The sequence below is a fragment of the Carassius auratus genome, chromosome 38, assembly GCF_003368295.1.
Source record: "Carassius auratus strain Wakin chromosome 38, ASM336829v1, whole genome shotgun sequence".
Taxonomy (NCBI): Eukaryota; Metazoa; Chordata; class Actinopteri; order Cypriniformes; family Cyprinidae; genus Carassius; species Carassius auratus.
This window is the reverse complement of record NC_039280.1, coordinates 1,350,537-1,365,536: the sequence shown is the minus strand read 5'-3', so window position 1 is coordinate 1,365,536 and position 15,000 is coordinate 1,350,537. Positions and strand designations below refer to the sequence as shown.

At 36.6% G+C, this 15,000-nt stretch overlaps 1 protein-coding gene across 2 annotated transcripts in view; it reads left to right on the top strand.

Moving 5' to 3' along the window:
• The first annotated feature begins 386 nt into the window (after positions 1-386).
• LOC113056610 (serine/threonine-protein kinase 32C) overlaps positions 387-15,000 on the top strand; it is a 51,988-nt gene continuing 37,374 nt past the window's right edge. For both annotated transcript variants that reach the window (XM_026223381.1, XM_026223382.1), the window contains exons 1-2: positions 387-692; positions 14,777-14,832. In XM_026223381.1, coding sequence (XP_026079166.1) covers positions 611-692; positions 14,777-14,832 — 138 coding nt within the window. In that variant the 5' untranslated portion in view covers positions 387-610. The remainder of the gene's footprint in view (positions 693-14,776; positions 14,833-15,000) is intronic.

The following is a 15,000-nucleotide window of genomic DNA, read 5'->3' as shown; positions in this document are numbered from 1 at the left end:
TTAAAATTATAGTTTTTCCTTTTAAGCCAAAAACATTAGGATATTTTTTAATGAAGACATATTGTAAATATCCTACTGTAAATATATCAAAACTTAACTTTTGATTAGTAATATGTATTGCTAAGAAATGCAATTTTCGCAAACGTTTGGTATGCAAAAGGTTCCAGATTTTCAAATAGTTGTATCTCAGACATATATTGTCCTCCGAACAAACCAGACATCAATGGAGAGATCATTTATTCAGCTTTCAGTAGAAATCTCAATTTCAAACAATTTGTCACATAGCCTATCTGTTTTATTTCTTTTAGTGACTCGCATAAGACACGCAGGGAGACTGCTGAGAAATATCCAGCCAGGCGTCGGGCGCGCGTGCGCGTGCGCGCGAGGGAGGGAGGGAGATGAAGCTGATGTAGTCTCTTCTGCTGCTGGAGCTGGAGCTCACAGTCTGTCTGAGAGTCTCGAGCTCGTGTGAGTCTCTGGATCTGTTGTTCCCGGAGCGCGGAGCGCAGATCGCGTCGCGTCGCGGCAGGCGTTTGTCAGAGATGCTCGTGTTTTAGACGCATCCAGCATCAGTTTCCGTCGCGCTGAAAGGAATGAGAGCAGAGCATCAATGTTTCACTGGGGCAAGTGGAAGAAGAGGATGGGAGCGAACAGTTCATCCAAGAGACCAGTGTTCGACGACAAAGAGGATGGTGAGGACCACAATGCAACACAACATCACACACACACACACACACACGCACAGCACGTGCAGCGCTTCTGTTAGATCAACTGCTGCATGCTCCGGTTTATACAAAACTCGGCTCTTTATACGAGTTCAAGGGCAAGTGTTATTTATTTCCTTTCTGATTTCATCATCATATAAAAATGAAATTATGTTTCTAGCAGTGTTTGGGAAAGTTACTTTTAAAAGTAATGCATTACAATCTTGCGTTACTTCCTAAAAAGTAACTAATTACGTTACTTATTTACTTCTTATTGAAAGGAGCCTAATTCTTTACGTTCTATCTTGCGTTACCTTTTTTAATCTGGGCTGGGCTTGCTTGTTTGCATTTAATATATATTTTAAATTTTTAGAAACGTAAGCCTGATATTTTCTTGTCAATGAAAAGGTAATCCGTTACTTTACTAGTTACTTGAAAAAAGTAATCTGATGATGTAACTCGTGTTACTTGTAATGTGTTACCCCCCCAACACTGGTTTCTAGGTCATGGTCTTGGACAGTAGGTAAAACATGCATTATTCTTCATTTTAACTCACCTTTACTCGTAACATCAGAGCTTAGTATGTTTCAAAGGTAGTATGATGTAACTTATGATATAAATACAGATCATGATTCTGAATATAGCAGATGTCCCAGTTATTAACAGTTTTCCCCATACAGCAAAAAAAAAAATATATATATATATTTTTTTTTATATATATATTTTAACATTTAAGTGAGCTTCGCTCAATATTTTGGCAAGAAAAAAAAAAGTCAAATGGGTTCACAGTGCAAATGTTCCACTTTTCGTTTTCTGCCTCTTTAAGCCGTATTACATTTCAAATCTTAATTCCTGAGACGATGTGACTGTAGAGACTAAGAGGAACAAAACATGCCAATTTCATTGCTTTTTAATTGGTCGATTAGTGAGGATTACAGAAATCCAGGGAAATTATACTGCTTTATCAGAACAGGCGGTTGAATGGTGACTGAACGTGCGTTTGTTGAGTGAGTCATGTCACATTTGAGGACAAACCCTGTAGACTGTAGGTCAGAAGGGGTCAGAAAAGGCAGAAATGAGGTCAGTTCACTGGATCTGTAATCATATGATGTGACTGATGACCTATTTAGATACAGTATGGACTCGATGCTGCTTACTTGTGTTACATGACATCCACTGCACTAATGAATGTGAACGTTATTAGAGTTCTGCGTGGGATAATGAGTTGAGTTCAGGACACGACCGAGCGCTGCATGGGATCTGTATTTGCTTTCATGGGTTTATTGATGAACATTACTTCAGGTGCAAGTATAAAAGAGAGAAGTCTGGCTAGAATACATGTTAAAGATGTTGGATTCACAAATCCTGTTCCTGGACATCCTTGACATTTGAAGGTATTGTTGGCTGTACAAGACAAGAAAGACAGAGCTGACGGAAGAACATTCTGTTAAAGGAATAGCTCACACAATGAAAATGTGCTCATCCCGAGGCCATCCGAGATTAGGACGAGTTTATTTCTTCATCCGTTACAGAAAGTCTGATTCTGAACAGACTGAATGTCTGGTGGATGTAGGATGAGTTTCCAGAGATTTTGACAGTATGCTGGATTTGTCATTTAACTGAAATAACGCCAGTTTAATCACAGGGATAATAATATCCACATCATCATCATCATCAGAATCCGCAGCGGTTGCCTGTGATAGATGTGAGATCTGGTCTGTCTGCCGGTTTGATTCCTTCACCCTTCTCACATTCATAATCAGCGTGAGGCGTTAACGCTGGAGAACGCTTTGTGTTACATCACGCATGCGGCCGCTTTGATGCTGCTAGACGAGAAAAAATGAGGGTTATTCCTTCCATGGAAGAGAACACCGGGGAGAGAGAGAAGCTCATGAGGTTTGCTTCAGCTGGAGATCTGTGTTTTATCAGTTTCTCATGAGCGGCTGGAGGAAATATGTGACCCACACTGAGCTGTAGACGCAGACCTCGTTTTATACTTAATGTCCAAAAACACTGCATAAAATAGTTTGAGAAAGTGCTGCAGTTTTGTCCTCTGCTGCTTTAAAGGCTCTAGATGTAGAATTGAGAAGCTCTTATTAGCGACACCAGTGGTCATTAAGTGAACTGCAACAAGCAACTTAATTGTTTTGCTCACTTGCAAAAAGCAAAGTTATTTTTCATTTTTTGCTTAGAAGTAAAACGAAGTTGAAAAGACCTTGTCTATTATGATGCACACAGGGTGTGCGATATTGACGAAAAATTGTATTTCGATATTTATTTTAATAATGAAAATTTAACAGTATTTAGATGAGTGTGTTTTTTGTGTTGTACGTTGTTTGGTTTAAGTCTGTCATGTCAGTAGGTGGCAGCAAGTCACGATCTCAATTAGCAAATCATTTAAATGATTCATTCAAAACCGCTGATTTATTTAGACTTTCTTTTTAAATAAATCATTGAATTATTGACTCAAATGATTTGTTCAAAAATTGCTTTTTAAAATAGTCTTGTTACGTATCGTCCTTGGTGTGATAGTTCTTTAAGTAATGTTCTTCTAAATGCTGGTATTTTAGATTTTTTTAAATGTTAATTTGTTGAAATACTCATGCAAGTCTTTTGCATATGACCATTGTCTATTAAATGAACAATTCAAGGTTTTATATGTTTGTGTTGCACAGAAGAAAGAGACTCACTCGGGCATGTGTGCATATATCTGCATATGCGACCCTTTAATGAAGTAGGTAGAGACTGAGCTGTGAGAAACTCTTATCAAGCACACAGAGTCCCAGATCTTCAGCTGTTCTCTCAGCTGCTTCAGTCTGACTGCTGTAACACTAATTCTGAGTTGCTCTCTTGGCTGGCATCAATAATTCAGTGTGATTCAGAACGTGTTCCTCACTGAAGATGCAGTCATGAGAGAGGACTAAAGCACCAGATGACCATCAGACTTTGATGAAACAATGCATCAGTCTGACTTCATGTTGGCTTTAGTCTGATGAGTTCATGATGATTTGAGGCGAGCGTGAAGATCATGTTGACGCTGATCTTTAGGATCTGTGCTGGAGTTGTTCACATCAGTGTTATATCTTGAGATTATTAATGTTGAGCTTCTTTATAGGCACAGCGTGTGTGTGTGTGTGTGTGTGACAGAGAGAGATAGAGAGCATTCTGAGATTCTGTTGCAGCAGATAATTTACGGTTATTATAATTAACTACCTACAGTATATGCAAATGTAATATGAAATATATTGTTAAATGATGTAAAACGTATTCAAATGACAATTTATGCATTTCATACATACATGCATACATATATATCATAAAACCTGTCAATACATGTATGTAAATAAAGTAAATACAAAACATTTACATGCGTTTTACAAATACTCTCTCTCTCTCTCTCACACACACACACACACACACACACACACACACACACTGCTTCTGACAAACACAAGAGCCAACGATCTACGATCTGAAGAGTCATGTTTCAGCACTAACCTGAATGAGATTTGAGAGGCTAAATTCAATCTGTTTTACACATAAATCCATCACATGACTTCAGATGAAAATGTGACTACTGTTGATGAATCTTGTAAAGTGTATTTATGGGTAACTTCACAACTTCACAACTTGAGCACGTAAAACTCACGCTTCTGTTCATTCCTTCAGCAGATGTGTGATTCGTATATTAATTTAAATGAACGCTGTGCTGTTTGTTTTCAAAACCCCGCCCACCTTGAGCACCATTGGTTCCCTTTGGCCTATATGCAAATGAGGCCCAGAGCTGGCGTGTGATTGGCTGCATGTGAGTTTACTGAATGCACTGATGCTTTAGATCTGCAGTGTAATAATCAGCGGTCAGTGAGCATGTAAATCATGTCATTATAGTCTTTGTAAACTCAATTAGCTTATCCCGGTTTATTATTTCTGCTCACATAAACACAGTATTAATATTAGAATACTATGCAGTGTGCACTGTATACTGTTTTTGAAATACTGAGCTTTAAGCAAGTATTTATTATTACACACTATATTGCATGTTTAATTCCAAAAGCGCCTTTTGAGTACTGCTAGAAATAAACTTGGTTACTGTGCATTTTTTAATCTAGACTGTAAACAAAGATACAAAACATATTATTTAGGATTTTTTTTTTACTTCAGAGTGTCATGTTTAATTCAGTGTGATTCTTGATCATTGTTTGTCAGATTTATTAGCAGTTACTGATTGAAAGTAAATCCTTCAACAATTTGTTTCAGTGTAATCTTAGCCAATGTTATTTTCCATTCCTATTTCACTGGAAATAACAGTTTAAGTCAATCGTATTGCATTGTGGGTGACAGCAGCCGTGTTTTCTAATGCTTATTTGGACAAATGTAGGAGTTCATCCTCATGTTCCGTGCATGCAGACTATTTTCTTATTGTGCACGTATTATACACTATATAATACAGAAATAACACGAGTAATACTACAGAACTGTACACTGTTCATAGGAAGGGTTTCTGTGTTTGGGTTTAGGTTCTTAACTGGAAGAAGTATTCATACATTAATAATGAACATTTGTGTAATAAATATAAATAAATGATGATATAATTTACTCTGCATAAGATACACAAAGTTGCTGTGTGTGTGTGTGTGTGTGTGTGTGTTGAGTGTGTGTGTGTGTGTGTGTTTGTGTGTGTGTGTCTGTGTGTGTGTGTGTGTGTGTCTCTCTGTGTGTCTGCCTGTCTGTGTGTGTGTGTGTGTGTGTGTGTCTCTCTCTCTCTCTGTGTGTGTGTGTGTCTCTCTGTGTGTGTGTGTCTGTGTGTCTCTGTGTGTGTGTGTGTGTGTGTGTCTCTGTCTGTGTGTGTGTGTGTCTGTGTGTGTCTCTGTGTGTGTGTGTGTGTGTGTGTGTTCTGCTCTGCGGGTGGTTTATGGGCCGTTTCTCCACATGTCCGTGTCACCTTCAGTGGATCAGCAGGAGAGCGGGCCGGGATGCGTCTGGTTTAGCGTTTGCTCATTAATTGTTGTATCGCTCTGCTCTCATTAGGCGTCTCTGGCTGATTGAGCGATCATTGAATACGTGTAATTACTGTATTTTAATGATGTGTTCTTCAGAAAGGCTGATTGGAGAGCGTCATCGTTCACAGCGGCTGTGAGACTCTCAGCGTCACGCTGCTTTGCTGCTTTCTTGTTTTCAGATGCTTGTAATTGGTTTATGCAGATGAGTGTCAATGTCAGGTTTATTTGGCATTTTTTTGCTGCTGAAGTCATTTACCTGATTTGTTTTTTTCTTGATCAGAAATGTCCAACCTTTTAAAAATTGCTTGTAAATCTCTCATTATGCTGTATCATCACCAAAGCTGAAGTTCAAGCGTTTGCTCAACTTGTTTGTGTTTCTTCCTGGAACTGATGGGCCTCGCTGATCTGAGCTGGTGTTTTTCTTGCATTAATACAGTGTCAATAAGCATTTTGTTCATTTGAACATTTTAGTAAAATTATCATAATTTTTCTTTTACATTTTATTTTAAGTAATGTTCTTTATAGAAACAAAATATGTTTTTTATGATTTAGTTTTAGTTGATGCTAATAACCCTGATTATCGTTCTTGCAGTATGTTATGTAAAATTATGTTACAGTTGAGGTTGGTTATTTAGTCACCCGCAGAACAGCAGTGCAGTGTTTTATTTGTACTGCCGCTCATAATTGTTAATTTGGGAGTCTGGTTACTGTCCAGTCTCGGAGAGAATAACGCTGCACGATAACGGCATGGAAGCTAAAATAAACAGGCAGGAAAATCAATGGTCCGGACGAACTCGTGCCTATGCGGCTCTGGTGGAGCGAGTGGATGGAGGCACTTCAAAGACCAGGCCATCTGCTGCCCTTTATCGATCCGAACCCTGATATTTACAACCGAGCTCCATTCTAATGCAATCAGACTACAGACAAGAACAAGCTGGAGTCCTGTGAATGCATCGCTGCTGTCCTATGTGTGTTCTAATGCAATGCTGGCTTTTTAAGAGAGGTTCCTGTTTGACACTTCGCCTTGGAGCGTGAATGATCAGATAATCAAAGCCAAGACGATTAAAGCTCTGTGAAGAGACTCGACACAGGCCCAGAAGTGTTAAATGAGCGGTTAAAGTTAAACATAGACTGAGTGTTTTACTTAATGGCACACAAATCCAGCGCTCCCTGTGTTCTTGGTGACATTTTAGTTCTTAGCACATCTTTATAAATGCAGAGAGAAAATAGCCACGTTTGCAGTGGACTCATGAGTTCCCATCCATATTCAGCAGCGAGTGTTTTGAAAGCACCCATTAAACTGTATTAGTCCTTCAGAGCACGAGCAGAAAACAATGAGAGCTACGCTATTAATGATAGTAATCAGAGTAAACAAAGACTCAGACTTATAGATTTATATCTGGGAAAATTAAGAGATGCCAACAATGGAAATGCAGATTTCTCTCCTGATTCAGACCAGAACACTTTTCACACCCTTTCAGTGTAGAGTTGTAATTATGGAGGTGCGACGCCAGAGTTAAGGATAAAAAATGCAAGGCTTTTATTTAGGAGTGTGGTCCAACAGTCAGGGTCAACTCAAAACACCAGCATACAATAACGGCAGAGGCAAGACAAAACAGTATTCCTCAAGACAGGCAATGGTCAGGGCAGGCAGCAAACAATCACAAATCGCAATTCTTTTAGTCTTCCTAAGAAGCGACCATTGTGTACTGATATGAGTTCTGATGAGTCCAGGCAAAGGATTATGGGAAATGGAGTCCGGGGTGAATAGTAAAGGGTGCAGGATGAGGTTCCCTCTAGTGGAGCTCGTGGGTACTACAGCGAGAGATGGTGACAGGAGCATCCATTTCTGAGACAGTGAAGAAACAAACTCATCTACACTACCAGTCAAAGGCTTCTGAACAGTAAGATTTATAATGATTTTAAAGAAGTAGCTTCTGCTCACCAAGCCTGCATTTATTTGATCCAAAGTACAGCAAAAACAGTAAAATTGTGAAATACTTTCTATTTGAATATATTTTAAACTGTAATTTATTCCTGTGATCAAATCTGTATTTTTACTCCAGTCATTATTCCTCCAGTCTTCAGTGTCACATGATCTTCAGAAATCTGAATAATATGATGATTTACTGCTCAAGAAACATTTAATACTACTACTACTATTATTATCAGTATTTAAACTTTTGAGTAATTTTTTTTGTCAGGATTCTTTGATTAATAAAAAGATCGAAAGATCGGCATTTATCTGAAATAAAAAGTGTTTGTAACATTATACGCTATTCCATTCAACATCTAAGAATTTTATTTTTTTATTTGGGGGGGGTGGATAGAAATTAATAGTTTTATTTAGCAAGGATGCTTGAAATTGATCAAAAGTGATGATAAAGACATTTACAAAATATTTCTATTTCAGATGAATGCTGTTCTTCTGAACTCTCTATTCATCACGGAAATAGCTGTGACGTCTGTTGAGTTTGTGGTCACGCTGTAGATCTCTAGTGTGTGTAGTTGCTGTAGTATTTGGCGTTGTGTGTGGATAAAGAGTCCGGTGTGATCGCTGCCAAGAGCTGAACACTGCAGATGTCATGTAGTCTGAATGTGCTTGTCTCAGGAGTTTTCTTTGAGACTGAGTGAAGCTGCTGTTAATGGAGACGCCTCTCATCTCTGACAGTAATATAGCAGATGTGTTTTCAGAGACACACGTGGTCATGCGTGAGCTTTGAAGATCAATAGTGTGTGTTCTTCTGTAATCCTTAAAGAAGATGAAACAGCAGCTTAAGGGCTCGTGGCTTGTGATTCCTCCTCTGCTGTGTCTGGGAGAGAAAGACATGCATGCTGGGTAATTACTGGAGGTAAAACTGCAAGAGCACAGCTTGATAAGTGAATTAAAGCACATTAAGGTGGATCCTTACACACACTTCTGTAATCTGATTGGATGAGCCACATTCTCACCTGTAATGCAGAAGATATGGATGCACTTGTGATCAGTTTCATTCTGTTTTTATTCTACAGTAAATTTAATCTGACGAGTTTGTCATTTTTGTTTTCAATTTGCAACTTTTACATTTTTTTTAATGTTTGTTTATTTAGTTATAGTAATTTTTTTATTCAAAATTAAATTTAAAATTTCTATATATAAATCAGTTGTATCCATTTGTATTAAGTTTGATATCAAGTTAAATTAAATAAAAATAAAAATGTTGCCATGGCAACTAGCTGAAATAAAATGAGTTAAAGCTGTTTTTAATCATTTTATTTTAAGTTAATGATAATAACCCTAGTTAATATAGGCAATAATTCTATAATATAATGTCAATAACCCTGGTCAATTGGCAAAATTATTTCCTATAACGACAAATATTTAATTTATCAATATTTCTGGCTATATTTCTATTCTATTCTAATCACAATAACTCTGGATAATTGGCAATATTCTATTATATTCTGTAATGGCAAAAAACCTTGGTCAACTGGCAATATTTATGTTCAGTTTTATCCTTATGACAGTAACCCTGATCAATTGGCAATATTCTATTCTATTTTATTCTATTCTATTCTATTCTATTCTATAATGACAAAAACTGGTCAATTGGCAATATTTCTGTTCTGTTCTGTTCTGCTCTATTCTGTTCTATAATGACAATTATATACAACAATATATAATGACTGTCAATAATTCTGTTCTATTCTAATGACAATAACCCTGAACAATTTTTCTAGTTTGTTCAATTCTGTTCTGTTTTATTATGTATCGACAATAAACCTAATCAATGGACAATAATTCTATTCTATTCTATTCTATTCTAATGACAATAACTGATCAATTGGCAGTATTCTATTCTATTAGCAACAATAACCCTGGTCAGTTGGCAGTATTTCTATTCTAATGTGTAATTGCCCTTGAGCGTCGCGTCCGTCTGTGGAGACAGTGTTGGTTTCAGACAGACGAGGGCTGCTCTCCTCAGACAGAAGTATTGATTATCATCAGATTCCTGAAGCACGTGGTTTCTTAGCTCTAGGGACAGACATTATATCATCGGACTCTTGTCGTTTCATTTGTGGAGGAACATGTTGTGCTGTTCTTCACTTCTTCATGCACATTCCTGTCTTAAAGTCCTGCTGTGGGCCAGACCAAAGACATTTTCTGTACAAATGCTATAAGGGGAATAAAAACAGACAGAGAAAATCAGAAAAGAGAAGAAGTTCAGTTCCGGCACAGTTACTGTGAAGCGCTGTAGATGTGTGTGTCCTGTGGTTTCTCACATGATCTCTCAGCACGTGATCACATTACCCATCATGCTCAGCACAGCTCTGTTTGTTCCCGCCAGCCGTTCGTGCCCTTGATTGTGATTAATAAGGAAAAGCTTATGAAAATTACATAATCTCTTTTTGCATAATTAATGACAAACCATGGCAGCATCTCCGAACAAATAAGTCCTGTTTTCAGAGCGAGCTGAGTGAGTTTTGATAAGTGCTCTTCATGTATCTGTTGACCATCTAAAGGTTCTGTAATGATCCTTACAGGGACCCTTACCACAGTCTCATATATCAAACACACAGTCGCTCGATGATCCCAGCATGCACTGCAGCAAAGCTAGCTCTAACTCTGCTTCTCCAGAGACTTTAACTGGAGCAAAGGCCTCATCAATACTGTGTTCCTCTTTATTTGTGTAATGAAAGACAAATGAGAGAAGAAAGTTTTGTTTTATGACTGTAATGCCTGTTAGTCAAAAAATATTAAAGCTATCTTAACACCCTTTTAGAAACTGACTCTTAATAAACTTCCCTTTTAGCATCTTAATTTTTTAGGCCCTGTATGGTTCAGTTCCAGAGATATTTCAGAGGAATTTCAGTATGGCTTCTGGAGTAAACCATTAAATTGCACACATTTTCAGTGGTTCAAAACAAAACGTGGGTCACTTTTAAAGAGCAATGCCTGAAGAACAAATAATGTTGAAGATAGAAATGCATCTTGTTTTCTTCTGTCAGAACAACTGCCTTGAACACCTGTCTGAGTGCCATAAATATTATTTTTTCCAAAGTCTGCGTGCCTGTAACTCAAGAAGTATTACACATATCCCAGCATGATTGTAGATTCTCGTTCTTAATAATCTTTTCTTTTGGAATCTTTATTTTCAAGGCCCTACATCGTTCAGTCCCAGAGATAAGGGGATATGCACATAGTAAACAGCTCTTTTAAATGACAAAAACATTTCACTATTTTTACTGTGTTTTTGATCTGTGGTGAGCAGAGACACTGATTTTTTTAGAAACTCACAGCATTCCCACACTTTTGACTGGTGTAGTGAATGAAGTCTCGTCTGTGGCTCGGTGTGTATCATTGGCACAAGATGGACCTCAGACAGGAAGAGACACTAATGACTTCCTGTGTGTGGGCTTCCTGCCCACCAGCACCAAACCACTGTCAGACATCTCAAAAACACCTTCAACACGATGCTTCCTAACGAAACCAATACATGCAGATAAATATAGTCAACAGGAGACTAAAATTAGTCATGTGCTTTATTTATTATTCACAATACATCATTTCAAAGCAGCTTCACAAAAAAATCATGTTGTTAATGTTTATAAAATGTTCAAGCCTTATAGTGGCTGGATGATAATAGAGATGGTTTTGCAGTAACACAAACATAATACATGTAGAGTCAGATGAACATATCTCTGGCTGATGATACAGTAGAGTTTATGAGCGTATAGAGTTGTAGCATCAGTATTCTCGAGGGTTGATGGTTTTATTGTTGCATTAGCGCTCCATTGGAAATCACTCGCTCCTTCTTCATCATGTTGGATTTCTGCTGCTGACTCAGACTCATCTGCTGATGTGTTCGCCATAAAACACCTGCGAAGCCTTCAGCTTTCTGTGTGTTCAGCTCTTCTGCTTTCTCCATGACGCTTTGTGTGAATTATGAGAGAGACTTCTGCTAAACTGTGATCCAGGAGCCAGGGATTCAATCTATGAGTGCAATATAAACTCATTTAAAAACTGGGTTCAGTGCAGTGACATTATTCCACTCACACTTCAGCAGAACATTGAAGTGAAATTTAAAAGTGAAAAAAAAAAAAACCCAGGGCTGACAGATAACAAATATTGTATTTCCCTGCTTTAGAAACGTTTAAGTCGAGTTTGCTAATAATAAGAGTAAGAAAACTGGGTTTAGATGTGATTAGACCAAATAAAAATGAGAGCTGAAAAGATCCATTAATAATTTAAAATACCAAGCTTTATGTGATTCTACTGACGGATAAAGATTATTCGTAGTGCAACCTTCTGATCAGAAATGATTTCTTCTGTGAAACTTCCTGTTCCTCGTTAGGACGAATGTGGATAACGTGTTTAGAGACAGAAGAGGCGGTTGTGTGTTTAATATCACAGATGCATGATGTTTATATCTCGATGATATTTGAATCAGAGCTCTCAGAGGAACGGGTTTGTCTGGTTTTATTGCGTTCTGGGAATCCACGAAAACAGACGCTGTTCCAGCAAACAAATGACTAAACCTTACTCATCACATTTGGCCGTCAGAATGACTGCTGTTTCTGCCTGGTCTCTCTTTAAGTGTATTAAAGCCTGAGTAAATTACCCACAGACTCTGCTTCATGAATGTAAAGCACTGTCTAACTTTAGTCAAACATTTAGTCCGTTTTTGTCTGTAGATGTCAATATTTAAAGATTTTTTTTTCTCTTACATTCAGCAAGCTTTACAGTTTTATTCCTTCCTTTAATCTGACGGTTTGTTCATATTTATTTTTTTATTTTATTTTTTTACACTAATTTATGCATGCTGAAAATGTATTTGTTTTCTATCCGTTGATAGCATTTTATGATTTATGGAGTGATAAAAAGAAGGGAAAAAAACTAACTCTAATATGAAAAACTAAAATCAAAGAATTGTGAACCTGACTTTATCTAGCCATCAGATTTATGTTCTTGAAATAGATGCAAATTAGTGCAAAAACTTATGTAATAATACATAATATAATGTAATATAAATAATGCAGTGTTCTCATTAGTTTTTATTTCTATATTTTCTGCTTTCATGTTTATTTTTGTTGTTTTGTCATTTGATATGTTTAGATATTTTTTATTAATTTTAATCTCAATTTTAGTTTTAGTTTGCTGTAATGAATTCAGTAGCTTTATAGGTTTGAAAATTAATCAAGAGTACTATTATTTATACTTCTTCTAAACTAAATTTAGGAAAGTATTCTTTCAGTGTACTTTTTATGTAACTTACTTTTCAGAAGTGTGCTTTGTTATGTCTTAGAAATATACTTAAAATGACATTGAAGTATACTTGACTTACTTAGAGAAAGTCTACGTTTATTATTTTAGCTATACTTGGGGTCCAAGCTTATGTGTTTTCATTGTTATACAGTAGGGGGCGCTAGTCACATTTTCTGTACAGAATTTACCAAACATAAGCAAAGAAGAAACTAGAAAAACAACATGATCATCAGAAATAAAACAGCATCTAAACTCTGCAGCATTATGAAATAAAATGTGGACTGATGAACAGTTCAAAACATACTTGAACTATATACTTAATCAAATAATCTAGAAGTATGCTTCATTTAGGTAAGGGTTGAACGGATCTGAATAATCACTCTTCTGTAGAGCTGAATCTGAAATCACTGATGAATTTCACAACATTAATCATCTTGATATTAAATGTTCCCTTTAAATGTGACATTCTCCTGTTTATTACAGTGAAGCTGCTTTGAAACGATCTGTTTTGTATGAAGCGCTGTCTAAATAAATGTGCTTGACTTGCACTGACTTCTGGCCTGAGAGCTTCAGGTAAGAAGCGTCTGCAGAATGAGATTCTTAAGAGATGCAGGACGTCTTTAGAAGTGCATCTTCAGAAGTGACCCGAGCTGACCCGCATCCTCTCATGTGGATGAGTGTGTGTGTGTGTGTGTGTGTGTGTGTTATGGCTCGCCTCAGGATGTGGTTAAAACACAACAGAAAGCATTTATTTCTCAAACAACTCTGCTCTATGAGCGCTTCTTCTGACAGAAGGCGTCTGTATTTCTAATAGCGCTGCTGTGTGAAGTGTGTTTTTGAGGCTAAATGCTAAAACCCCTGACGAATGCATGCTGATTTAGCAGTTTTAATCCAGTTTTGGATGAAGCTCAAGCAGTAGATCATGGCTGTGATTCTCAGGGAATACACGAAGAGATAAAAACTTTGAAGAAGCATCTGGCAAATACACAAATGTGATGTAAATGTAGTTTTGTGTAAAACATTGTAATTTCTTTCTCCCAATTCTGACTTTTTATTTTTTGTTTTTACACTAAAATGTTTAATATTTTCTGTTTATTTATTTTTACCCAACTTTTGTTACAGTGGAAATGAAATTGTGTTTATATAAAAATATAATATATATAAATGTGTGCGACTCTAAATTTACATCTCACTATATTTAACTTAAATTAAAGTAAAAATAAAACTATTAAAAAAAAAATCACTTAAAAAAAACAAAATGTAAACTGAAATAAAATAACTATATTTTTGATTATTATTTCAGCTATTTCCAAGCCAGCATTTCTCATTTAATTGAGTTCAATTTGATGCACTAAAATAGCTAACACTAAACCTGAAATAAAAATAAACTATAGAGAAATTAAATTAAACTATATAATAAAAAAACTATATAGACATATATAAAATTAATAAAAACTATAAAGACATAAATAAAACACTATAAAATACAAAAAAAATACTGAAACTGGAAACAGAATATATATATATATAGTCAATTTTTTAAAATCACAATTATGATTTGATGAAACTGCAATCCGTAACCTTTTTTGGCTAAAAATAGTAAAACAGCACATATTATTCTATTATACACAATAATATGCTGCGTTGTTGTCATATAATGTCAAATCCTGATCCCACTGCTTTGTGGAATAGGATAGTTATTTGGATGTCTATTCACATGATGATGTAAATGATGACAGAACTGACTGTCCTTTGGTGAAGAACCTCTTTGATTTTCTTGCATCTTCTTTGATTAATCTGCTCTTTTCCTTCTCTTCCTTCTGTAGTGAACTTCGACCACTTCCAGATTCTGCGGGCCATCGGGAAAGGGAGCTTTGGGAAGGTAAGACGTCCAGTGTCCGTGTCTGTGTGTACCGTAGTAAAAAAAGAGCGGAGCTCGTACGATTAAATGAATGATCAGATGATGACAGACTGATGTGAAGCGATCCGTCGAGCCGCTGCGGTCTCATGTAAGTACAGTGAGAGATTGAAATCAAGGCAGAACCCTGAG